General features: G+C 42.8%; 1 protein-coding gene across 4 annotated transcripts in view; it reads left to right on the top strand.

Annotated features, from left to right (window-relative positions):
• Positions 1-15,297, top strand: part of trbd (ubiquitin thioesterase trabid) — a 109,116-nt gene extending 93,819 nt beyond the window's left edge. For all 4 annotated transcript variants that reach the window (XM_075677175.1, XM_075677177.1, XM_075677176.1 and 1 more), the window contains exons 9-11: positions 5,679-5,923; positions 7,871-8,094; positions 12,184-15,297. In XM_075677175.1, the coding sequence (XP_075533290.1) occupies positions 5,679-5,923; positions 7,871-8,094; positions 12,184-12,399 (685 nt within the window). In that variant the 3' untranslated portion in view covers positions 12,400-15,297. The remainder of the gene's footprint in view (positions 1-5,678; positions 5,924-7,870; positions 8,095-12,183) is intronic.
• Positions 15,298-26,954: the final 11,657 nt, after the last annotated feature.

Raw genomic sequence — 26,954 nt, 5'->3', positions numbered from 1 at the left:
GCTATTAGTGGCTTTGGTGTTGCACTGCTAAGCATGAGGCCGTGGGATCAAATCCAGGCCAGTGTGGCTGCATTTCAATGAGGTCAAAATACAAAAACACCTGTGTACCGTGCATTGGGTGCACATCAAAGAACCCAGGCGGTCAAAATTAATCCGGAGTACCTCACTACGATGTGCCTTATAATCAGATCGTGGTTTCAGCATGTTGAAACTGAGGGGGTAGGAATTGCCGAGCATGTCTGGGCAAGTATGCTTAAATGCGGGTACTTGAAGCAGCCAATGGATGGCCATCATTTGCACGGATCCTTGCCCATGTCCTTGAAGAGGCTTATCTGCATAGTCTGTAACTCCCCTCTCAGGGGTCAACTGCTTCTTCTCCTTGTTCATCACTAGATTGTCAAAAACATTCCATACATTGGACGTCACCAGTGTACATGCTGTCACGGCAGTCTTCCCACTGGGTTCCATGTCAGCTGCCTGAAGCTCCCTTCCTACAAGGTCTTTCAGCCAGATTGTCTGACCAGATGCCTGATGAACTGTGTCCTTAAGGTGCTGATCATGAAACATGGCCACACTGGCCACTTCGTCAAAGTCGCACTCCACAAAGCTAGTCTTGTTACATTTTGCAAGATTGTTAGCAAACCCAAAGTTGGCTTTGCAACCTTCGAGGCAATGCAGCATTCCAAAAGTAATTAGAATTTGACATGACAATGTGGAGTACTTTTCAGCACTTTAGATCACAGTTGCATCAAGTAAGGGCTTCAATGCCTCCACAAACTCCACCACATGTCTCAGCTCTGCAGAGTTAAAGGCATTTATGCTTGTGTCCAAAGTTGTGAGCTCAAGTGTTATGGACTCTGAGTTCAAGGAGCATTGAGAGCATGAGGTACTGAGCGTTCCCTCTTGTGTCAACATCCTGCACAACATGGAGCATGTCTTTGTTCAGCTGCCTCTGCAGATCGTTCAGTCTTTTCTGTGCACTAGGGCTATGCTTGCAGTGCCCTAGAATCGCTTTCGCCTTCTTGCAGAGTTTGTTGATCGCCGGAGTACACGACATCACATCACTGATTACCGCTGCAGTGTGTGTGTGAAGCAGGCTCGCTGGAGCCATGGCAGTATCCTGGCAGCCACTCGTACCTTGCAGCCGTTGTCCATTACGTCATACTTTATGCAGTCGGTTGGCATCTCCCAGTCACTGCATAGCTTCTTCATTGACATGGCAATGGTCACAGCCGTGGGACTCTACGGCATATGTCGTGTGTTCGAAGTGAACTTTTTCATCTTCAACTTCACCATAACAAAATGACACGTGAGGCTTATAAAGCTCTTCTTGGCAAGCAGTGTCCAGATATCGCTCGTAAAAGCGAGAGTGCTTGTTCGGTCTTGGAAGTGCCTTCACAGCTCCTATCGTACCTTTGCTCTCGTGTCGTCGTGTAGGCATGGGATGAGTACATGTGACAATTTTGTTCGATATGGCAGACTGTAGCCTGGTACAGCTGCTTTCATGAGTGCTTTGAATCCCCAGTTTTCCACAAAGCTGTAAGGCTGTAGATCTAAGGTGACCATCTCTGCAACTTTCTAGTGTAGTGCATTTTTTGAGACAAGGCTGCTTTCTCTGCTGAAGTAAATCATCCAGTGTTGGTTGACTCTTTGGCAGCGTGTTTCTGGCAGTGTCTCTCTTTTTGTACTCTTCCATCAACAAAGGGTGCTGTCTCATGTGATTTTGAAGAGTTGTGGTTGTTACCGTCGGTGTTCACATGACCTGCACCGAGCTGTCAACGACGTGAGTCTTCTTGAGTACAGGGTGTCTACCAACCGGAAAAACTGGGAAAACTGGGAATTCTCAGGGATTTTGACTAGTCTGGAAAAACTCGGGGGAAAACTTGGGGAATTTGTGCCTCTATCAGGGAAAATTAGCTGTAATTTTATTGAAAGGGTTGAAAGTCGCGGTAATGCTGGCTTGAGTAACAGACGGGAATCGTAATGAATAGTCTTTGACGCCCTGTCGTCGGCTGGAGGAGTTGCCAGTGTACAGTCAACGACCGACTTTCCGGATGGCCAATAATTTGGACGGCTTCGCTGCACCACCATGTACCCCATGGAGTTAATGTATTAGAACGTCTGAAATTTCGGATGCAAGAACCTTTGCCGTCCGATTTTCCGGACTTCTTGCCGTGACCGCGGGTCCGAAACGGCATTAATCAAAGCTACCACTGCTGCCGTTTTGATTACCTCGCCGTCTCGAACCGGCGCTCTCGCACGCATATCTGCTGGCAGCCGTAGCCACCACTGCGGCAACGCTACACCTAGCTGCTTCGATGTTCGGTATTAAGCTTCTTGCCATTGGGTGCCGTGTTTTTCAGTGAAATAATTCGCTGCTGTCAGCAATGGCACCGACTCCGCCTCTGTGGTCCTTGCGATTGGCTTAGAAGCTTGGAAAGCACGGTGCATTGCTAATGCCGGTTTCTGAAAGTCATCTTCGCTTCTCTACAGAAATATTACTTGGTGAATCATACGAAAAAGTATTGCAGTGAAGCGTAACAAGTGTGGGAACGGGCTATTGCCACGGGACACAGTATGTATTCCTTAATTATACACTCGTGCACCTGGTATCTCCCGTCACAGAACGAGCACCGATATGCTTAATACATTTACCGACAGGCCTTCAGAGCGTTTTCGAATGTGTCTGTGGTGCTTTGAGCCTTTAAGGGCAGTAAATGACATGCATTTATTTTTTCCAACTGGGTGATATTTCGGACGTTTTCGCGGCCGTTAGGGAGTTCGCAAAATCGGATGCGGACTGTGCAACTGACCAAGAAGATGCTTCAAATGGTCTGTGGGGCGAACGAGTGGCGGAAGGAAGACAATAACAGAAAGGACCTACGCATTGAGGAATGAATGGGAAAGGAAGCAAGCTGCCGCCGTTTTGAAGGAGCTTGAGCTCAAAAAACAAAGTGTTGGCTGACGCCGAGATGCAGGTGTCCCTCATCCAAACCATAATCAACTCTTTAAAGCAGTGAAACGCAACACTGAGGCGTCATGCGCGGGCTGAAAGTATTCAGGACAGTTGGGGTTCACCTACGAGCTGTTGAGAGAGAATCTCAATTGTGACAAAGTTCGGGCCTCATACCATTGAGCTTGCTATCAGTTGATAAAAATAGCTCATGTTCAAAAATATTTGCTTCTGTATGCATCTCCCTTTTATTCGTATTTGAGAATGTGCGACTCGATTTGCAATTTTATTCGGAGATATTTTACCTGCTGTGCATTTTACTAACGCCTCACTTCTATTCTCTTTTTGAATAACATAAACACAACTCCTTAGTATTAAAACTGGATTAAGTCGTTTTTTTTTTAAATCTTTTTCATATGCTTACTAGAGAGTGACAGCATCGGGCGACATGGTTTCAGCCCGTCTTGACATAAAACATAGTTCTGCATCACTCAGGGAATTTCGCAAAGGTACTCAGGGAAACTTGGTAGACACCCTGTGATTACTGCTAAAGAATGCTTTTTGAGACTTTCTTTTCAATGCGTAAGTACATCATATATTTTTATGAAGGAGCCACAGAATGAAGCTTGGCAAAAAGGAAACTGAAACTACTACTGTATCACGGGCGTGCGACAGATAGACTGCAATGGAGCATACAGATAATGTATGCATTATGCGAATTTTTCAGTGAATAAACATATTCTTAGTAGAATGCAGGGCAAGCATATAATTTGTTACATGCTTGAATATTTGCAATCTGCCCTAATATTTGCCGTTTCTACCTATATTCGGCCATGCCCGAATATTTGGTCATTTCCAAACATGCATTTCTCGAATTGAATATGCTTCAAATAAGAAAAATATTCTATTCGTAATTGAAATTTCGAATATTCAAACGCCCCTGGTTTTGATTATTTCTGTGTCCATCCTAGACTTGTCGGGCTTTTTTTCCTTGTCTGCTGTCCTGTTACTGTATCCTGCTATATGCTCATGCAACAAAATAATAGAATACTAATTATAGCCTAATCAACCACCTTCTTTGAATGTAACATAGTTGTGTAAACGTCCTCTCAATGTCACCGTTTGCAATACAGAACAATGCCAGCACTACGTTCGCTTTTAATGTAGCTTTTCCCCCCTTCTCGTGTATGTGACGTGGAAAATGTTATGCAATGCGCCATTGTTGTATTCATGTAGATGCTGCTAGTAGAAAGGCAACATGCACTCGTTCACTGAATGCCGGCAGGTGCTGAATATATTATATATGCCAGTTTTTCTTGAATGTTAAACTTTTCAGTGTGGGATTTTCTTCGGAAGTGACGTAACCCCAGATTCATATTTTTGTATCCTACATAAAATGAACACCGGTTTCTTTTTGGTTATGCAGAAGGAAAAATGACATGGTTAATGAAAAATGCACTCTTAATCAGTTTTTGCTCGGTTATCTTATTTTAGCCTTGCGTTTATTGTTTCTACGTGATTAAAACACGAGCAGAAGTCACCGCAAGACCAGACAAAATCGTGTAGCCTGCGCTTGTAGCACGATGCACATCGACACAATTTCTTCGCACCACGGCATTTTTGTCTCTTCATATTACATTCAAGTGTTATGAAAAAGCGGGCGACGAAAGTTGTCGATGTTTTTAATGCAATAAAATACATAAATTAAAACTATTTCCATGTTACTACATATGTTAGAGATTGAGATGAGAACTTCTTTTTCCCTGGGGAGAGAATTCCGGCCGCCAGCCTTGGTGTCTAAGGAGAGACAGTGGAGAATGTGAGGGGTGTGTCAGCGACATGGCAAGAGAGAGACTTGGAAACGTACCGCTACGTCAGTGACACTGAAAGGGTTAAGTGAAAGCGTCGCATATACCATATTCATGTATAAATAATAATAATTAGATTTATCTTGGCCACTTGCTCACAGAAAGTGGGCAGTGTTCATTAGTTTTGTAGCCCTTACATTTATTATTATCCTGTATGAAAAGACCAACTACGGCGAGAAATCTGGTTTGAGCAAATTTTCACAAAGCTTGTTCGGGGTGCCAAAATCGTGAATTATCAGGTTTTACCTGAAAACAAAGGGCCTTTTATATATGTTTTGGCACAGCCAGCAAAACTACGGCAAAAGTAAACTCTAACGAACTTTTGTTCATGTTGCCAGCGATTCGCTGCATTGCTTGGGCCATCCACTTAGTGCAACCACTCGTTAGCACTCAAGTTTAGCACAGACAACATTGGCATCTAGCAGTGGACGCAATTCACTACCATGTTCGGATGTACTGCTTGCCTCTTTTGCCTAGAATAAACCATAATTAAGTGTGTCACTTGCAGCAATGCAAAAATGAATAATTTGCAGAAACGGAATGATGTTGCAATCTGTCATTGTCAAGACAAAACATGTCCTGCTTTGCACCTTATTTATTATTGTTGGTCTTCTGATGGAGGTCATAATTACAAGTTACTGGAAGACGTACTTTCTTAGTTTTTGCGGAATATCCATGGTGTTGCATGAACATAAACACTAACATAAACATGCATTACACTCTCATCTAATCATCACAGCTGAGTACCACATTCCACATTGTGAAGATGCTACCAGTGCCGCCTAAGAAGCCTTCTGGGACACATTGCTGTGCCCCTTTGTTTACACATACTCTGAGTATCTGTCTTCATCACGCAGGCTATATCCTCGGTGGCGAGAGGCGGAGGCCTTGCAGGCTCGGTTGCTGCATTTCTCGCTGGACGAGGCACAATGGCAGGAGGACTGGGCCACTCTAGTCTCCCTGGCTGCACAACCTGGATCAGCACTGGAGCAGATGCATGTGTTCACTCTGGCTCATGTGCTTCGACGCCCCATTGTTGTGTATGGCGTCAAATATGTCAAGAGCTTTCGTGGCGAGGCCCTTGGCTATGCCCGCTTTGAAGGCAACCACCCTTATTTCTCATTTGGTGATTCCACCTTGTGATGGGCACGAGAATTTTAGCAATATTTGCTTACTTCATTGCACGTGTCATCATTCTGTATAATCTCTTGTGCCTTCTTGTGGGTGCTAATTTTTTAGGACGTGCGCGGCAACAAGAGTTCTTGGAAATGTTTTCTTTTTGTTGTTTTTTAGTTGGTTTGCACAGGCAAAAGCTGATTGTTACATGACAACTGCTAGCCCATGCTGTTGGTGCATCTACCTGAATGTTTAGTGCCTGCATGCGTAAAACCAGATGACAAAACTTTGCATAAGTAAGCATACTGAAATGTAAGATTTATGTGAACTTCCTGGAAGCCTGCACCCCTTTCGCTCATTCTCTTTAATGCCTGGGCACAAGCTTCACCTTTCTTAAGGCTAAGCACAGTTAAAGTTTTATCTCCATCATCACCAAGAGAATACCTCTTCTTGTGGAGGCATTTGGCATGAAATATTTAATCTGAAACATGACTTAAGCCATATAAGGTAGCACAATTATCTGTTAAAGGCTTATATATATATATATATGTGATTATGTAAGTTGGATCTAGTCTGCATCAGTGAACACTCGAAGTCCGCCTTTTCAGGCGTGCGCTGAGCTGCATCATTCTATAGTTGAGCATTGGCTGACCATGACTGATGTCAAGCGTTGGCAGAAAACTGCGATGGATGGAGAGATGCTGTGTGTGCAATCATTTAAATTAGAGGAGCAGTGCATGCTGTAGGCTAGCCTATTGTGCGAGTCACCTACAATTATGCTTTGCACGAGCACAGCTGTAGCTTTCACCGCTGCCACTCCATTCGTGTTCTTCTCTGTGCAAAACCAGCCAGTTGCACTCGTGGTGCCTTCTGGATAACGCAAGCATCGAATGCTGGCATGAGAAAGAGCATGCTCTTTATTGACATTGGCGTTGCCGGGCACCAATTTCTTGAAGACCTTTCTGTGCTTGCTGCTTTCCTGTCAAGAACACTGTGTCACATAGATATGTACATGCCATTCATGACCTGAAATTACCAAGTGTACAGCAATAAAGAAAGGAAAGGCATGCAAGATAGATGATTATTTTTTGGGGACAATCTTTCTTGTGGGATGAATGCACCAGGTTAACCGAAGGCTCCCGAGAACCAGAAATTTATAAATGGAAGAGATCAGAGTCGCATAAGTTCGGGTATAAGAAAAGGGGAAGCTTCACCACATGTTGGGTAAACTTTGGATGCTACATGGGAAGTCTCTGCAGTGAAATTGCTGCATAAATTTCTTTTTCGAGTTTTTTTCTTTTGTGTGAGGAACCGTGACAGTCTGAAAGTGAGTTTTCATCCTCCTGAAATTTGAGAGCAGCACAAAGCTGAAAGGCTTCATTTGCTTGAAGTCTGACAGGACTTTGAAGGGGAAGGGAAAGAAACAAGGAAAAGTCAGTTCGCACCTAAGGAGAGCCAGGCTCTAAGCCCATTCTTATGAATGTATGACCATCGACACTCACTGTGGTGGCGAAATGACTTTGGCATTGCGCTACTAAGCTCGGGGGCGGGGGACTGAATCCCGGCTTTGGCTGCCACACTTCGATCGGGGCGAAATGAAAAAACGCCCATGCACCGTGCAATTGGTGCACATTACAGAACCCCATGTGGTTAAAAGTAATCCGGAGTCTCCCATTACAGCGTGTCTCATAATGATGTTGTGGTTTCGGCACGTAAAACCCCAGAATTAATTTTTTTAATTTAATGACCATTGGCCTCAAGGCTTTGAAACAGCAAAATATTACGAGGGATGCAGAAAGGTGATCAGCACCCTCTAGTTCGCATGGTGGAGACTGCATATGCATGGATCTATCCACCGCATCTTCCGCTGTCCTTTGCATGCCTCTTGGGCTTGGTCATCAACAAGCCTGTAATTTCTCCTTTTTCTTATCAGGCATCTACATCCCACTGTTGTGGGAGCCAAGTTTCTGCTGGAAGTCCCCCATTGCACTTGGCTACACACGTGGCCATTTCTCAGCCTTGGTGCCCATGGAACCAGAGCCTGAAGTGATTTGTGGTGCTGGAGCTAACACACGGGATGACCTGCAGGTAGCCTTCCTTCCTCTGATGACAGCGGACCGTCAGCTATTGCCACTGCACTTCCTCACTCAGGGAGAGGTTAGTCTGGCCTATTGCGCAAGCCATGTGTGCATGCACTATGAGCACCCGCCGTGGTTGCTTAGTGGCTATGGTGTTGGGCTGGTAAGCACGAGGTCGCGGGATCGAATCCCGGCCACAGTGGCCGCATTTAGATGGGGGCAAAAAGGGAAAACACCCGTGTACTTTGATTTAGTTGCACATTAAAGAACACCAGGTGGTTGAAATTTCCGAAGTCCCCCGCTACGGTGTGCCTCATAATCGGAATGTGGTTTTGGCACTTAAAACCCTATAATTTAATTTTTGTTTAATTTGGACTGTGAAAAAACATATTAAAGTGCTGAGCAAGTTCTACCTTCTTCGTAACCATCTGTCCATTTATTGTCGTTTGGTGTCATTTGGGATATTGGTTTCTTCTTCTCGGCAATGTAATTCCAAAATTTACTTGGATCATTTGTAATAAAGTTAGGCAGTGATGAGTTAAAAAAATAATCCTTTGAACTATGCACGGCAAGTGCAAGCTTGCCTTGCACTTTAGATATCAAGTTTGGCGGCGTACGGGCCTTTTTTAATCTCTTAATTTTGTGTTTCATATGAATGATGTTGCGATTGATCCATGGTGTTTGCTTGTGAACTTGTTTTTTCTTATTTGGTATGAACTTATCAAGACGAAAATGACACAGGTCCTTAAAGCAGCTCCAAAGTAAGTAAACATTATTTTCGTCAAAATCAGTTGGACAGTTTTCCAAGTAATCAATCACGCATGAGATGGAAATTCAAGGCGATGAGCAAAATGAGAACCAGGGGCCGTATTCTGTAGCGGTTCCTTTTGGAACCGGTTCGTTTTGGCTGTTGCCATTGGTCGGCGCTTCGTTGTCGTCATCCCTGGTGGGCGGGACGACAAATTTTGATGACGTCACACAGGTTGCCAATCATCTGGAAAGGAACCGGTTCCCTGCTAGGAGAGGAACCTCGGAGAAGTGGTTCGCTCGAGGGTCGCGCGCGGTGGTGAGATGATGTCGGGGGTTGCTGGGGCAACCGTGGCTGCTGGCTAGTCTCGCGCCAGCTGACGAGCCGGCACCTAGACGAGACGAGACAGAGACGGCAATGGCGGCTCCTTTGGTTGTGCTGCTGGCGAGCGCCGAAAGTCAACGACGCGACGAGAGGCAACGACGCGACGCGTTCGGCATGGCCGAAGAAGAGTTTCGAAGGCATTTTAGGCCCTCCAAAGACATAGTGCGACGTCTTTGCGATGAGCTGGAAGGACATCTCGGACCTCAAAGATTTCGTGGTGTCGACACTACGATGAAAGTGCTGTGCGCGCGGCAGCTTTTTGCCACCGGGAGCTTTCCAGTGCGTCGGGAATGAACAAGCGATTGCACTGTCGCAGCCTTCGGTCAGCCGGATCATTACAGCCGTCGCTAAGGCCATTACGGTTCTGGGCAAAGAAAAAAGGATGGGTTAGATTCCCATCCACGGCGCAGAAAGCCACCGTCAGCTGCTGGCCCAACACACACGACGCTTTTGCTAGGTAGGGGTGCTCCTCGACAAATGAAACGAGTATTTCGCGCTGCCTCGCTGCAACATGAGGACCCAGCTGCCTGTTTTTGTGCGACGAGATCGTTTCGGTTTCGGCGCGCGAACAAGTCCAAAACGTAAACAAAGCGAGGCAAGTTGTTTGCATAACGTATGGCACACCACCTAGTGACTAAATAAGAAAACAACACATAAAATTACAACTCCCAGTAGCCGTCTGCGCCGCAAGCTCACATTTATTACTGAAAATTAGATTTGCAAGTGTTCTATACAAACCAATGTCTTTTATCAAACCAGCAACATCCTTCAATTGCTATACCGTCCCCCAAATACAAACAAAAATGGTGACGTGATCTTCCGGCAGACCGCCGCTCGTTGATTGGTTCCCCTCACGCCGCCCCGTTCCACTCTTTCTCCGAGTTACGTAATCCTGACGTAACAGCCAAAAGGAACCGGTTCCAAAAGGAACCGCTACAGAATACGGCCCCAGGTGAAAGCGGGAGCCAACGTTTCGACAAGTGGACTTGTCTTTTTCAAGGCAACATATGCTTTCCTCGGCACATTATATATAGGTAGGATTCTTCTAAAAAGGAGGTGGTAAGGCGGGTGGGTGCAGCAATGAGCAAAGGTGTATTAACAGCTAGAGTGTAGAATTGAGAATAAAGGAGTGCTGTGCACAAGGCCAGTGACACGGCCGTCTTGTCAGTCACATGTCAACAGCCGTGGGTCAGTTGGTGAGTCAACGGCGTGCACAGTACCTCTCTATTACCTGCTTCGCTGGTAGTTGTGGGCTATCCTGTCTGTGAAAGAGATACTAATAGAAGGAGCAGCAGAAACCAATTCTCGTGAAAAAAAGGTGCATAAAAATACTGAAATGGAACAAGTAAATAAAAGGTAAATAAAGCAAAGAAAGGCAAAGATAAAAACGACAGAAGAAAGAAAGAAAAGGAAAATTTAAGAGAAACACTAAACAACCGAACTAAGTGCTGTTGCCTACAGCTTCAAATTTAGCGTAGCGAATAGATTCTAAAGTTCCCTTTAAAATGTTTATGCCTATCGGTTGCAATGTCTTGAACTTATGAATAAGGTATGATTCTCTGTATTTTCTTTCTCGTTCAAAACGGAAATTTGACTGTAAGATGTAGAGTTTTAAGTTTATCAAAGTTATGACCTGGTTGGTTGAAATGCTCGGCGACGGCTTTGGCAAGCTTCTTAGCTGTGTCTGCGCGATATCCGTTTACTCTGATGTTCATTGATTGTCCCGTTTCGCAGATACATCGTTTCTTACAGAAGGAACATTCAAGCATATAAATCACATCCGAACTTGTACAAGTAAACCTAGTTTTGACATCGTGTGTAGAACTATTTGTGGTGCTTTTAATTTTAATGTCACTTTGAAGGTGAATGCAGGTTTTGCACCTGGGGCGACAACGTGCTTTTATTATTTTTAATCAGTGGCATGTTGTATGCACATGTCTACATTATGCCTAGAAGAAAATGGTGAAATGTCCAGATTAGTGCCTTCTGTCACCATCTTGTAATGTTAATGGCAATGATGGGTAGGCTGATTAAGATGGTAAGCAGTAGCACTTGCTGCAAGCGTGGTTTTGGTTTTGGATTTGATGACACCTGGCAGCCAATTTGAGAACTAATTTTCTTGGGCTGGAAAAAAAAAAGGTGCATGTTAGGAATGGGTAAATACTGCAATCATTCATTGTGAACTACTGTTTTCACTTGGAAATTGTTCCAGGGCAGGCAGAAAGTAGGCATTTTCGACAGAGGATGACGTGTTTCTAATGCATTCACTGCCCCCTAAGCTCAGCTAAGACACACTGCTGCTAAAGGGGTCGCTATTGGGGTCAGGTGAGTGTGTGCTGATCGGTCGAGCACGAATTACCTGGCAAAGGCCAATTTTAGCATCGAAATAACAAAAGTTTGGCCCCGTAGAATTGTAGAGGCTTCCGAGACCTTCGGTCAAGATCGAATTAACTGAAAAATCAAATGAGTTGAATTAAAGGAAGTCTATTGCATAATGCTGAGAGGCTCTATCATGAAGTACCAAAACAAGACTGAGTGTTCGTGTGTCCCGTTTTATTCTTTCAGTCCAGATTGCTCTGGGCTAAGTGACAGGGCAGTTTCACAACATATGGTACTTTTCATATATATTTGTTATTGTGCTTGCTTTCAAGATGAAAACCAGTAGAACACATTGCTGTTTCGTACTTGCTTATCAAGTATAAATGGTCTACCACCTATATGCTCAACCAGTTGCAGTGAGAAACCTAGCAGCATGTCTACATCGTCTGCCGAAGGTCACTGCAGTGTGCTACTGGGATGTGCATTGAAAGCAGATTCCTGGAGAAGATCAAGACATATACTTGATTTCAGCATTGTCATTGTGTTAAATGTTGCCAAGAGACATGTTGCCAAGACATAAGCAACCAATAAAAACTACTTGCTCAATCTTGCATTGCAGTGCCTACCTTTAAGGCTGTTTTATTATCACTATTTATTATATACTGTGAAATACTGTTCTGGTGCAGCCCTCGTAATACCTTGTTTTGCTGCATGCAGGTTGGTCGTGAGGAGGAAATAATCAAGCAGTGGCTCGACTGCTGTGTCACGGAGGGTGGCCTGCTTGTGGCCCAGCAGAAGGTGCCCCGGAGTCCCCACTTGGTGCTACAAATGGTGGATCAGTGGCTAGAGGCGTATCGCAAGCTGTCGCCCCATCATCGGCTCACCGATTCTCAGAGTGGCTATTCAAGTGATGGTGATTCTGACCAAGAGTAGTGCGTGCTATATGTCCAGGGTGGGACGTCACCCAGGGCATACCCAAGCAGAGCTGCTTGCACTCGCCTCCTATGTCGCCCAACATGAAGTTTATCTGTAGAGGCCTGTGCTCACCCGTGGGCAGTGCTTGTCGGTAGTGGAAAGGCTGGCCATGTCACAGATGCATAAATCTGTTGCAAGACTCTGAAGCCAGTGACCAGCCATTCTGTGAGCGCTGCAGTGAATGGGCAGCAAGGTGTGACTTTCATCGTCTTCTGTTTGAAAGTGCCAATCACTTGGCCTTTGACACATTTGTTGTTGTTTTTTGTTTGGTTGTTTGTTTTTGTTTTTCCTTCTTTGCGTGTGGTGTGTGTGTGTGCGTGTGCATGCGTTCATGTGTGCTTTTGGTGTGTGCACTTAGCCAAAAATACTGGGGTACAGAAGAGTTGATATTTAACACTGAAATACAAAACCTATTGTGCAAAACTGCGTGTGCATACATGAACAATGGCGCCAGCACTCATTAGGGTTCTGCCTGCTGGTGGAACCCTGCCACAAGTTTTCCTTTTATGCATGATTAGGTAGACGAACTGTGTGGCATAAGACAGACATGTAGGCTATTTGGAAGGGTTCAAAAGTTATACTTCATTAGTTTGAAACAAAAGTCATGTCCCCACTAGTAGACATGCTATTGTCCTACTCATAGACCGTAGACATGAACTGCGATTTCTGATCGTAGTATATTCTTTGCGAGCTCATAAACTTGCTTGTTTTCAGTACCTAGGGTTTACAGATGTTGAGCTTTCTGTAGAAGCCTGCATACATCAAGGACATTGGAATACAACAGTAATAACATAAACACATCGAAGCAGAGTTTAGGAACACGGATAAATGCTGCTTAGCAGCTCACAAAATGACAAGTAAAATTTGTGAATGCATAAAATGCATCATTTTGTGCACAAGCTTTACAAATGTCTCTTTAGTGGGCTAATGCACAGTAGATTGTATCAGCAGCTTATTGCTGTCAAGTGATAATTAGAAGTTTCTTATTGGATGTGTCGGTACAATGTTGGAACGCTTGTCCCATCCAGCTTGTCCTATCCATTTCTACTCTTGTGGGTGCATCTATGCACTGGTCTTCCTGTTTATTCAACAATTTCTTGTGGACTTGGTATGTTGACCATTGGGTTTATTAGTGATCTAGACTACTGTGCAGCTTATTAATATTTAAATTGTTTCAACTGTGTCACTGTTGTCTCCTGCAGTTAGAACAACCACAGCTGCTTTCCTGGTTATTGCCACGTTTTCAAAATAGCTAATATCTCAAAAACTATTGTGCACACATGCTGCTTTTTGAATTCAAGGCCACGTTACATGGTGTACATTAGATGGCATTTGAAGCACACTACATGAATATCAATCTCTGAACTCCTCCAAAGAGAGGGCATGGCTCTCGACTCCAACCAGGCTGAAGTATTACAACAAGCTGTAGCAGTTTGGCCCACTGAGTGCACGTGACCCTTTGGCAGACTTTTAAAGCAATCGGATGTGTGCCTTCTATAACAGCTGGACCAGTGGTTGCACCTGCCCCTGAGTGGTCAGGGTCCTTGCCGTCCCATTTCCACCCTGCTCTGACCCCTCTTCCAACATGTGAGTGCAGCCAAATAATGCAGACCCTTATAGGCACTTCAGTCAGTGAAGTTTATGGTTTCACCACTTCAGAGTATACCTTTATTTATTTGCAAAGTTAAGAGTTGCACAATGCAGTGGATGGTATCAGCTAATGTGTAACGCACTAGGCAAACAATATATTTACATATACATATATATTTGTGTATATGTACATATATACTGGTGCATCGTAACCGCCTCTTCATTTCACGTAATTGTGTGATAATTTGTCTTTTCAAGAGTGGAAAAAGATTGTGTGCTTGTGTGCTTATGTGTATAATGTAATAAATGCAATTTAGATTTATATCATAGTTGTAATATATTACACAGTTACAAATATATTATAAATATATTGCACATACCTATTGTTTCAACCATGGCCATCTCCAGTCATTAAATATTTGGGGATTCAGAACAAAATTACTACAAAAGTCATAGCTATGGTGGACTTCGACAAAGCTGTGTAACAATAGGCAGTAATGTGGTAAATTGACTAAAAATTGTTAATTTCAGATTAAATAATTGAGCGCATATGTATTAGTTACAGAATTGAAGCTGGTCAGTACTCTAGGCGTATTCAACCAGTGGAAATCCCGAGAAAGCGGTGCTGTTGTCAGAATTACTACTTTTTTTAGCTCTGCCCAGCTTGAATTTTGCAACTGCAACATGCCTCTTAAAATAGTTACTTAAAAAGTTGGTTAGTGAACTTTAGCTTATTGGCCATAGTTACTGGTATCCACCACGATTAATCTTGTCCAGCAAAAATTATTTGTCTGGAGTCACCAATTTTTAATAATTAGGTGCGACTCTCGTGGAAACACCCGGTGCATGAATGAAATACAGAGGTAGCCAGAGCACCCAACCTTTGTGCCTCCCTTGATGTGTGATGTTTGGAAACAGCATTGTTATGGTTTTTGTTTCTGTTGAGTATTGTGTGCTGCAGTCATAACATGAGCAGAGGTTGCTGGCACTGGATGTCTGATGTGATTCAGTTTTTATTCGAAGTTTCATTTTTGTAGTTTCAGAGTGGTTGCTGTGTTTTAGGCTGTGAATTGCTGTTTTCTTATTTGTGCTTATAACATAAAGTGTTGATTCAGCACTCCGAGTACAAGCTCCATTTCTTAGAAGCACGACAGGTTGAAATGCATTGGTAACAGCATTCATATATATGCAGCATAGATGTTAGTCTAGCTGTATATTGACAGGAATCTAGGTTTTCACTGGCCAAATAAAATCTTTAACATATTTTTTTGAGTGTTTTCTTTTTATTGTGTTGTTTGCTACTTATGCAGTCAGTAAACTTATAGAATATCTATTCTATTAGATACAAAGTTATTTCTAAGAAAGCTGCACCTAGGGTAAAAAATTCTTTCAGAATACAAAATTGTTTTGAGGTTATGCTGCCTTGAAATCTTGACATCTAAAGAACATGTTCACAGACGCGTACTAATACATTCATACAGTGTAAAGGTGTTGATACATTAACACGCTTACAGTTGAACACACCATGCACAGTGTAGACAGAAGTACCAGCTGTATGAAAAGGGCTAGCGAAGCATGTGCACTTTCTGTAAATTGTTTCCAAGGCCATAGAGAGCGTAACAGGTCATGTTGAAAGCTGAAAAAAACTGACTTGAAATACAGACCAAGGGATCTCTGATGGCCTGGCAAAATGAAACTTGCTGGAATAGGCTTACACTGTCATTTAGGATTCCAATGCAGTCTTTCTCTGCAGACTACTACTATGGATGTTTCTATAGGATCATGCACTGCATAGAATTGAGAAAGGCTTCCTATATTTTCAAAATGCATTCAGAACGTCTAATTTGATGATAATGACAGTGTTCCGCACACCCTGGTGGTTGTCAAGAGAGATGCTTTCTTGACAGTTTCAGTAAAGTGTTTTACTAATCATTAAGTGCTGTTTTTTAATCATGCATTCATACCAGCTCTCAATTCTGTTATGGAGTACTCAAAGTTTGCGTTAAGCATCTTTTAGTGTGCTGATTTCTTTGGAGAATTTTGTGCCCAGTGATTTTTCATGCAATAATTGGCCGCATGAACAGTCTTATCTACTTATAAAGAGTCTAAAAAGTTGAGGCTTTGTTATTAAATTGTATCTAGAGTGCCAGAAAGGTGACTCTCACCTGAAGTGGTGCCTTGGAAAGCCAGAAAATATGCAAAAACTAAAGACCAGAGTCTGAACCCCTAAAGTTCCCACACCAGCTTCCTGTTGCACCACAGATCTTAATAGCATCTCCTCCTATTTAGATAATTCTTTATTGATAAAGAAAGGATGCATTGAATTCTAAGTAAAGCAAGAAGCTCAACCTTCAGAGTTGGACTTCCCTCTGGTCTAGTGACCTAAGAGAGATAGATAATCAGGGTGTCTACCAACCGGGAAAACCGGGAATTCTTAGGGATTTTGAATAGTCTGGAAATGCTTAGGGAAAAGTTGGGAAATGTGTGCATCAGGGGAAATTAGCTGTAATTTTATTGAAAAGGAACGAAAGTCTCGCTAATACTGGCACGAGTAACAGAGAGGAATCTTAACAAATCGTCTTCGACGCCCTGTCGTCTGCTGGAGGAGTTGCCAGTGTACAGTCAACGACCGATTTTTCAGACATGCCCGATAATTCGGATGGCTTTGCGACACTACCACGTACCCTATAGAGTCAATTTTGATTATCTCCATTTTGATTATCTTGCCATTTGAGCCGCCATTTTGATTATCTCGCCACCTCGAACCGGAGCTATGGCATGCAAATCCGCTGGCAGCCGTAGCCACCACTGTGGCAACACTAGGCCTAGCTACTTGGACTTTCATTGCCATGTTTTTCATTGAAAGAATGCACCGCTGTCAGCAATGATATCAACTCTGCCTTTGTAATCCTCGCCGATTGGCTTTGAAGCTTGGAATGCACGGCACGTTGCATAATACCGGGTCCTAAAAGTGAACTTCGCCTCAATACGGCAATATTACGCGGTGAAGCATACGCGGAGCATTGCGGTGAAGCTTAGAAAGTGTAGGAAGGGGGCAATTATCGCTGGACACAGTATGTATTTCTTAATTATACATGCATGCACGTGCCGTCTCCTGTCATAGTACACTTATTAAAGTGTACTGGTAGGCCTTCAGGGCTTTTTTGGACTTGCCTGTGGTGATTTGAGCTCCTAAGGGGTCTAAAAGACTTGCATTCATTTTTTCGGACTGCCTGATTTTTCGGATGTTTTTGTGGCACCTAGGGAGAATTGGAAATTGACTGCACAGCTGACCAATAGGATGCTTCAAGTGGTAGGTGGGGCGAACGCACGGCGGGAGGAGGACGAGAACAGAAAGAACCGACGCATTAAGGAATGAACGGGAAAGGAATCGTGCCGCCATTTTTTTGTGTTGGCTGATGACGAAATGCAGGTGTTCGTCATCCAAACCAAAATAAACTCTTTAATGCAGTGAAACCGAACACTGAGGCATTGCGTGCAGGCTGAGAATATGTCAGGACAGTTTTGGTTGACTCTCCAGCTGCTGAGAGAGAATCTCACCTGTGACAAAGTTTGGGCCTCATACCAATGAACTTGTTATTAGTTGATAGAAACGTCTCATATGCGAAAATATTTGCCTCTGTATGCATCTCCTTTTTATTTGTATATCCATATGTTAGACTTGATTTTCAATGGGTTTTACCAAATTTTTAAAGATATTTTATTTGCTGTGCATTTTACTAACCCCTCTCTTCTGTTTTATTTTTGAATAAAATAGACACTACTCCTTACTATTCAAACTGGATTAGGTCTTTTTTTTTTTTTAACATGCTTACCAGAGAGTGACAGCATCAGGCGACATGGTGTCAGCTTATCTTGACATTAAACAAAGTTCTGTGTCACTCAGGGAAAACCTGCAAAACTCGGGGGAAATTGGAAATGTCAACTTGGTAGACACCCTGATAATTTAAAATCTGCGATGTCACACTGGCATAGTGGCACTGCAGTTCAACTATAGATAATCTCACATGTCCCAACTCCCCTACATATTAGACTGCTGTGGCCCAGAGGTCATGATGTTCTGCTGCTTAGCATCAGGTCACACACTCGATTCTCAGTTGCCGCTGCAGCATTCTGAAAGCATGCCAAGGTGCTCGTGTCCGAGTGCTCATTAACTTTTGCACTGCCATTCTTGAGATAACTCAGGGACCCAACCCCTGCTTCTCCCAAGTATACTCATTTTGTCTTGAGCCCTAAGCAGTTCATGCAAAACAAAATAAAATCATGAGCCATTCCACTCTCTGAAGGTGGATGACCAGCAGCACTGTTTAGCACACGACACAGAGGTGACACAGAATTTTGAACAAAGATATGAACACATTTATTGTCTTGATCGGTGGCCATCGTGACGATAGGTATGCACACACATTCTCGTATCACTTCTGTTATTATTTATTGATTCTATCATATTTGCATAGAGCCCAGACGATTCCTGAGGAGCAACGGCAGGAGCAGAGACAAGAATGTAATCATCGCTGGCCTTTGACGTTACGAGTACTAATCGGTCACAATATGACAAGAATTTCAGCTTCCACGCTGCATATAAACAGGATTTGCTGATTCCTTCGGTGAATAAAAGCATGTTGACAGTAATTTTTTTTATGCCTTCGATAGTTCGATATTTGGTTAATTTATATTTTGTGGTCCTGTGAAATCCAAATTAAATATGTTTTACTGTACCGTGTGCACACCTAATTTGAAGCTGCATTGCCTTGTGACATGGAAGAAACAAATAGACAATGAAACCAGACAGGGCCCCATTGCCGGTATAAAACCCGACACCATGAGGGAGGGGGTGTTTTCTGGGGAAGAGTATTGTAAGCAAAAATGCAACCTGAGAACAAAAGTGGCGATATGCCAAGTACAAATTTTGCATCAGTGAAATTTATTACAGTGCTTCCTATAAAATTTGGTACGCTCGTCAATCACATAGTCTTGGGTTGTCCTATGTTCTGTGAGGGCAGGAAAATGAACAGCGTGCCTCCATTTCACTTGTGTAGGCTAAACTGGTTGTGCCAGTTGACACACTAGTAGCAGACAGTGAGTGATCATTGAAAAACATATCGCAGAGAAGCAAAGGATATGCTTGGACTTACAGGAGAAAGCTCGGAGAAAAAAAAAGCAAAAAGGCTCGCAAGATGACAGTGGAAAGTTCTAAAAATTTAAGAGAACATGCACAATTCACTTTTCTGGCATGTATGAATACCACAAGGAGTGCGCAATTAGTGCAGGTTATAATGCACTAATTTAGAGAGAACTGGCAGCCAGCACTGCGAGAAAAACTGGCCAGGTGACAACCCTAAACCCAGAGGGAGCATAGGGAAAAGAACTATGTTTAATTAAAATGTATAAATAAGAGGTGGGCAAATGTGTACTTCTTTGAATATGAATAGGAAGTATTGTATATCGAATAGTCAAACACAGATGCATACATTTGCAGCAGGAATATTTATTTCTGTATAATTTTGGCACCGTGCCTGTACTGATCAGTACGAAAAAGAGAAAGGATCAGTTTTCGATATAAGATGACTAATTCTCACCTGCCTCAGTGGCTACGGTGTTGCACTGCTAACCCCGAGGTCGTGTGATCAAATCCCAGCCATGGCAGCCGCATTTCGATGGGGGGCGAAATGCAAGAACGCCTGTGTCTGGTGCTTTGGGGGCACGTTAAATATCCCCTAGTGGTCAAAATTATTCTGAAGTTCCCTCACTACGGTGTGCCTCATAATCAAAGCATAATTTTGGCACCTAAAACTTCTAATTGTCATTAAACAAACTGCACGAATAGCTTCTCAATAATTTCAGAGCTTGGTTACAATCTTTCAAGTAAAAATGGCTGCTGATTGACTGGCTTTCCAAAAATGACAAATAAATGGTTGCCGCAAAAAAGATCAAAAGTTGTGAAAAAAAAGGAAGAAAAAAAGCTTTTGCAGGGCTTGTACGCCATACACACAGGTAAAAGGGCCTATTGCAAGGAAAACATCACAGGATGTAGCATAAAAGATAAAACTGCTACATGATTATACTGCCAAAAACACTAAATGACAGACTACACGGAAAAATCGCATCATGTTGGCTTCTGCCGCAGAACTGAAAACAAAGCTTGCTTTACCCATTTTGTATCTGCATTGCTTTGAAAACTCTTGTAGTCTCACTTTTTATGTTTGGCAATACAGTTAAACCTTGAAATGACGAATTTCACTATATAACAAAGTATTTACCTCTCTATAGCATCTTGTCCATAAACATCATGCATGTTGAACCTCAATATAACGAAGTATGTTTATGCACGATTTCAATGCTATAACGAAATTTTACTGTTGCCTGTGGGGATCGAGGTGCCTTCCCACGCCTTGTCCCCCAGCTCGTGCGTTGTGCTCTGCTCGATCTCTGGGAACCGCCCCCGTAATGGCAACATGGCGGACACGGCTAGCACGCCGGAGCTGATTTCTCGCGTAAACTGTGCTTACACCCTCCCGGGGCCGAATCACTGCGCGCACGCTAGTGTCACCGGGACGCGCCCTGATTGGCCTCCCGAATGGCGGCCCCTGGGGGCCCTCTCCACCCAAGCTCTCTTCCACTGAGTCCTTTATCGCCGTGGCAGATGCTGACAGGCCCGCAATGAGTTTGCTACATGGGACCTTTGCTCCCGCGACTCCTCATTCTCGCGCTTGGTGGACCGCTTACAGGTTAGCCCTAGCACAGCGGGTGTGCAGTCTCGATCGGTCTTGCAGTGAGCCTTTGCCCGTAAGCGCCACAACTGACACACTGTGCTGTATCTGGGGTGAATAAACCCACGTTTGTTGGCGATCTGACTGGAGCCTTATCTGCGCCGTGTCAGAGAGTCGACGAACCCTGCCGTAGCGCCTTTGTGCGTTGTGGAGTGGAGGAGCGTCATGCCCTTTCCTGACCGTTGCTCGTAGGGTGAGCCTTGTGCAAACCCATCTCCACACACCATGAAGGAATACCGAGGCAATAAAGGAAACTATCGTGGATGCAGATGGCCCAGTGGTTGAATTACATGTGGCTGGTTGCTTACAAGCACACCTCTCAAGCCGCGCGCGCGCCACATGAGAGCTGTCTCTGAAGCCGAGCAGTCTAGCAGCAAGACCTTCTAGCTGTCATGCTCTGTATAAAGTCTAATTGCGCTCACTTTCATGCCTATCGTGCACATCTGTTTAAAATTTTTGGTACCAATTATACAAACTTTACAAATTCCCCTCGTATGTACCTGGGATGACTCATTAAAACTGCCATTATGGTTTGGGCCACTGAACAGATATTTACAAAAATTATTGTGATCAGGATTGCTCAAAGTGAAAGTAAGAAATACTGGCTCTGAATCAAGGCTTTAATGAGCACGAGACCTGTATTTCCACATTTTGTCTTTAATCAAACCAGCACAGATACACACAACCAGTCAAGTTCATCTCTGACTAGCATGTATGGAGTCTACCATGCCCTCATTTGTCATGAGGCACAGCTATACCTTTTGCCAGTTCATATTAGCCTATGTAGGTTTATGTGAATGAACAGTAAAACCCTCCAATTCCATAAGCACAGTTTTCCATGGAGGAGGCTGTGCACACACATTAACGGCCACTAACTTCCAGTTCCCTCTTGCCTGAAGTGTCAGGTTCAAGTTACCTATGCTCTTCAACCAAACGTTCTCCTCAATTTTATGAATTAAAGGCTATTGCAATATGATGAGAACTTCTCTTACTTCAACACTCCTGTTATTTATGAAAGCAGTATTTCCTGCACAGTGGAGAGTAAAATGCCTTTCTAAATCCTTGTTTCACTCATTGTTTACAAAATAGTGCTTATTCACAATATGTTTTGTTGAGTTACATGTGATACCTAGGTACCTTCATGAAGGGGCATCAGCCCTCTTGCACTGTGTCCACGTTCATAGGCATCTACACTTTTTTTTTTTTTTTCAATGACCGCAGAACTGTTAATCAAAATGCAAATTACATTCAGAAACAGTATTCAACAGTGGTCTAACAAGGAATGTGGCTAGAGGCAAAATTTCTACAAGGAATCTTTTCTTCGTCAAGGTAAGTAATACAATGTTCCATTAGCTCAGTGATTTTGTTGCTACCAGTTACAACACATGAGAAATGTCAATATATGCAAATGTATTGTTACCGATGAGCTAAAGTGTCCATGGAGTATATTTCAGACATTGCAAAATGGTGTAAGCCAAAAGTTCAGAATAAAACTAACTGGTGCACAATTTCATCTTCATCAAGACAGATTGGACTTCGTGGCACCGACCAAACGACCATGCTCATTCCTGCTGTTTTCGTCGTGCAGATTGCGCTGTGGCCAAGCGGCTTCACTACCGGGCAGGCCACACAATGCATGGAAACGAAACAACGCCAGTGGCTTTGGATGACAGAACAACGGATAACAAATCTGTGCAAACTCCAATCACGATCAACGCCCCTCAACAATGCAACGGCCACATCATGGATGCGGGCACGTCAATGCTAGCAAGCACTCGACGCTATATAAACACTGCCCATGACACCAAATGCTTCAGTGGACTCGGTGGCACTGACCAAACAACCATGCTTACTCCTGCTCTTTCGTCATGCAGATTGCGCTGTGGCCAAGCGGCTTCACCACAGGGCAGGCCACACATATGCAAGGAAATGGAATAACGCCAGTGGCTTTAGACGACAGAACAACAGATAACAAATGTGTGCAAACTCCGACCACGACAGACACCCCTCAACAACGCAACGACCACGTCACAGATGCAGGCCCGTCAACGCTAGCAAGCACTCAACAGTATATAAACCTGTCCATGTCACCAAACGCTTCAGTGGACTTGGTGGCATCGACCAAACGACCATGCTCATTCCTGCTTTTTTTGTCGTGCAGGTTAGTAAAAACTACTCTGTACCCTCTTTACGGGGCAATGTTGTAGGGCTGACGGTGCTGCCAAGTCCACACTTTCTTGTTCTTGATTGTTGAATGCTATGGTGTATTTAAGCTATTGCTACTAGCATCAGGCGATGTTGAGCTTAACCCCAGGTTGAACTCAGATTCGGAATTTGATACTCGTCCTAATAATGAGCTTCTGAAGCAAATTCTGAAAGAACAAACTAAAACAAATAAAACGTTATAAGAACTAGTGACTAAATTGAAAAGGTTGAGCAAACAGTTGATAACATGGAAACTAGGCTTACTCCAATTGAAAATGATATGGAACGACTAAATTATTGCAAAGAGAAACTGGCCAAATGTGATAACAAATACGACACCACAAAAAGTCAAATCCAAAACCTTGCACTGAAACTGGACGATTTAGAAAGCAGAAGTCGAAGAAACAATTTGATCATTTATGGTGTAACGGTAAAATCTAACAAAGATACTGTCACACTCGAAAAGATAATGAGAGAAAACAGTTTAAAAGAAGCACTAAGCATTGAAGTGAAATCCCTTGAAAGAATTCACAGGATAGGTACCTGTGCAACTAAACCAGACCGGCCCGATCATCCTTAAATTGTTTGATTATGCCAAAAAAAAAAAAAAAGACAATCGTATCTTGCTGCTATAAACTCAAAGGCACACCAATAATTGTTTCCAAAGATTTTTCTAAAAAAATAAAGGTAATGCCCAAGCACTTGTGGCATTCAGTGGCAAATGAAAGGGCAAATGGAGCAAAAGTTAACGTTCGACAAACTGAGAATCATTGAGAAAGTTTATACTTGGGACCCAATGAAGAATATTAGGACTGAGTTACCACAAAAAGCAAGTCTTTCATAACATTCCCTATCCACCTCGACTTCGCTGAAATCCTCCAAAAGTAAAAGATTCAAAGTGACATCCCAGTACCAAAATATCACAGATCCTTTTCCTTAATGCCTGAAGTGTGATAAATAAATTTGATCAATTAGAAAACATAATCCTGTCGTATCAACCTCACATTCTAATAATAGCAGAAACATGGCCTAACTTTGGAGTACATAATTCTGAAGTTATTCCTTTATCATACAGACTGTTCTGTAAAGATAGAGGGTCAAGAGGCGGCAGGGTGGCGATAGCATTAAAAAATAATAAAGTCCTTAGAACTCGATGACATTCCCAACCATGAAAGTTAATGCTGCAAAATAATGTATTGTAACAAAAAAAGAACCGTAGGGAGCATATATCGGGCCCCGAACGCGGCGCCTGACTTCATCGATCATATTCATGATTACCTCTTAAAACATGCCAATTCTAGATCAAAATGTGTTATTGCCATGAATTTTAACATTCCCGGAATAGACTGGATCAACTGCTCCCATGACAGCCATTATGTCGCGAGTTCAGGATCGCTGCTAGACATGGTGTTCACGTTTTCACTGAATCAACTGGTAACTGATAACACATGTATCACTTCAACATCATCATCTTTATTCGACCTAGTTTACATAAGTAGTATGTTATAATGGTCTTCTGTGACCATCTAGAATGGCACTTCAGATCGTAAAGCACTTATCATCTTTACTCGACCTACTTTATATAAGTAGTACATTACAATGGTCTTCCGTGAGCATCTAGAATGGCACTTCAGATCGTAAAGCGCTTGCCGCACTTCAACCACGCGAAAATATAAAGAAACACTACCTACTTACTTTAAGGATTGCACACGCCCAAATGATCTTGCAGTGCTAGGCTTCCTAGAATCCCTGTTTCATACATTCAATGAACTAACAAATGTACATTATCTCTGGATGCATTTTACGAACATTGTTAAATATTGCGAAGGAACCTTTATTCCGAATGAAAAGAAACGCATTAACCGTGAATACTCATGGCTAATACGTGAAGTAATCCAACTAAAAATAATAATAAAACGACGGCAGAAAAAGGGAATCAAGTACATGTTAGATTATCTTATCAATACATTAAAACAAAAAATTTTGGAGACAAAAGCCTGTTTCTTTGACAGTATGTTACCGTCATTTATGGCGCGGCCCTCATAAATTCTGCTGATACTTGTCGAATGAGAAAAAACAACGCAAATCAAAATTTCGGATCAAGTTATTCAGGATCCTGAACAAATTGCTAATGAGGTGAACAACTTCTTTCAGTCAGTTTTTACTACACATGCTACTAACACAGTCTTAACATATTGTGCTGTCAAAATACCCATGGAAGAAATAACTGTAAGTGAAGAGGGCATACTTTCTCTATTGCATAAGCTTGATGTTAAAAAATCTACTGGTCCCAATCAGATTAATAACTCATTCTTAAGTCGATACACAAGCTGGACATGAAAGTATATATTTTGAATGTTCACTCTTTCTCTTCAAACATACATAAGTGTTACCAGACTACTGGCGCAAGGCTGCAATAACTCCAATAAATAAATAGTGCTTGAAATTAGAGTTGGACAACTACCGCCCAGTGTCACTAACAAGCTCATGCTGCAAAATAATGGAACACGTGATATTTAAGGCCATAATAACTCACCTAGAAACTAACAGACTTCTATATAAACAACAGCACGGTTTCAGATCAGGCCTGTAGACTATAACCCAATCAGCTGAGTTAACTCACGGCATAGCTAACATACTTAACAATGGCCAATTAGATGAAATTTTTTTAGACTTTTCGAAGGTGTTTGATGCAGTCGTGCACCAGGATTTACTCACAAAGCTATCAGCTTTTGGTATTAGTAATAAAATAATATTCTGGAGTAACAGTTTCCTAACCAATTGCAAACAGAGTGTGACAATCGATAATCGTCTTTCACAACAACTCAAAGTCTACTCCAGAGTACCTCAAGGATCGGTTCTTGCGCCACTCTTGTTCTTGATGTTTATTAATGACATCTAGTTTTCTGTTAAAAACTCCATTCAGATGCGCCTGTTTGCTGATGACTATGTTGTGTACACAGTCGTACATAACTCAGACGACCAAATAGAACTCTGCAATTCACTGCAAGCAATTCGCTCCTGGTGCAACAATTGGGGCGTGAAACTGAACACTACAAAAACACATTAAATTTCTTTCACAAATAAGCAACTCGCGCTTAACTTTACATATGCGATCGGAAGCTCAATAATCAACAAAAGTGACCAGGTAAAATACCAAGGCATTAAACTCATGCCTAATCTTAACTGGGAGCCACATATCTCAACCATGTGTCAAAAAGCTGAAGGCAAACTATGCTTTTTAAAAAGGAAACTGCGCACTGCACAACCACACCTCAAACTAAATGCATACAAAACACTAATAAGGCCATGCCTAAAATATGCTGATATAATCTGGAGTCCTCATCAAAAATACCTTATCAATAAAGTAGAACGCATACAAAAATTCGCAGTCAGGTTTGTATATTCGGATTACAAAAGGCTATCTAGTGTCTTGGGTCTGATCGCAAGGGCAAACCTAAAATGCCTCTCACAGAGAAGAATAATTCCTCGACTAAAATTTGTTTATCGGTTATACCATGGTCATTTCCAGATATGTTCTCATTACCTGCATGATCCTCCTAGACACTCAACCAGACTAAATCATTCTAAGGCAATCCATCTACCCCCATAATCGTGTTGATGTTCACAAACGCTCCCTTTTTCCATTGGCCATTTCCCAGTGGAACAAGTTAACAAATGATATTGTATGTTGCAATGACTCATACTTAATACAGCACCAAAAAACACAGACAAGGGAGGATACAGGACGAGCGCTGACTGCCAACAACACCTTTATTGGAGCCTGCGAAAATATATACAATTTGCAACAGGCATAAAGAGAGTGAAAGAAGAAGGGGAGGGGAAGGCGAGTCATTGTTGGTCAACTCCTGCTGCGCATGCGTCAATAACATTAAACAATATAAAAGTAACCATAACATGGTGGAC

Source organism: Dermacentor variabilis, unplaced genomic scaffold (genome assembly GCF_050947875.1).
Source record: "Dermacentor variabilis isolate Ectoservices unplaced genomic scaffold, ASM5094787v1 scaffold_12, whole genome shotgun sequence".
Taxonomy (NCBI): domain Eukaryota; kingdom Metazoa; phylum Arthropoda; class Arachnida; order Ixodida; family Ixodidae; genus Dermacentor; species Dermacentor variabilis.
The sequence above is the reverse complement of the archived record's forward strand: the minus strand, read 5'-3'. Positions and strand labels throughout refer to the sequence as shown.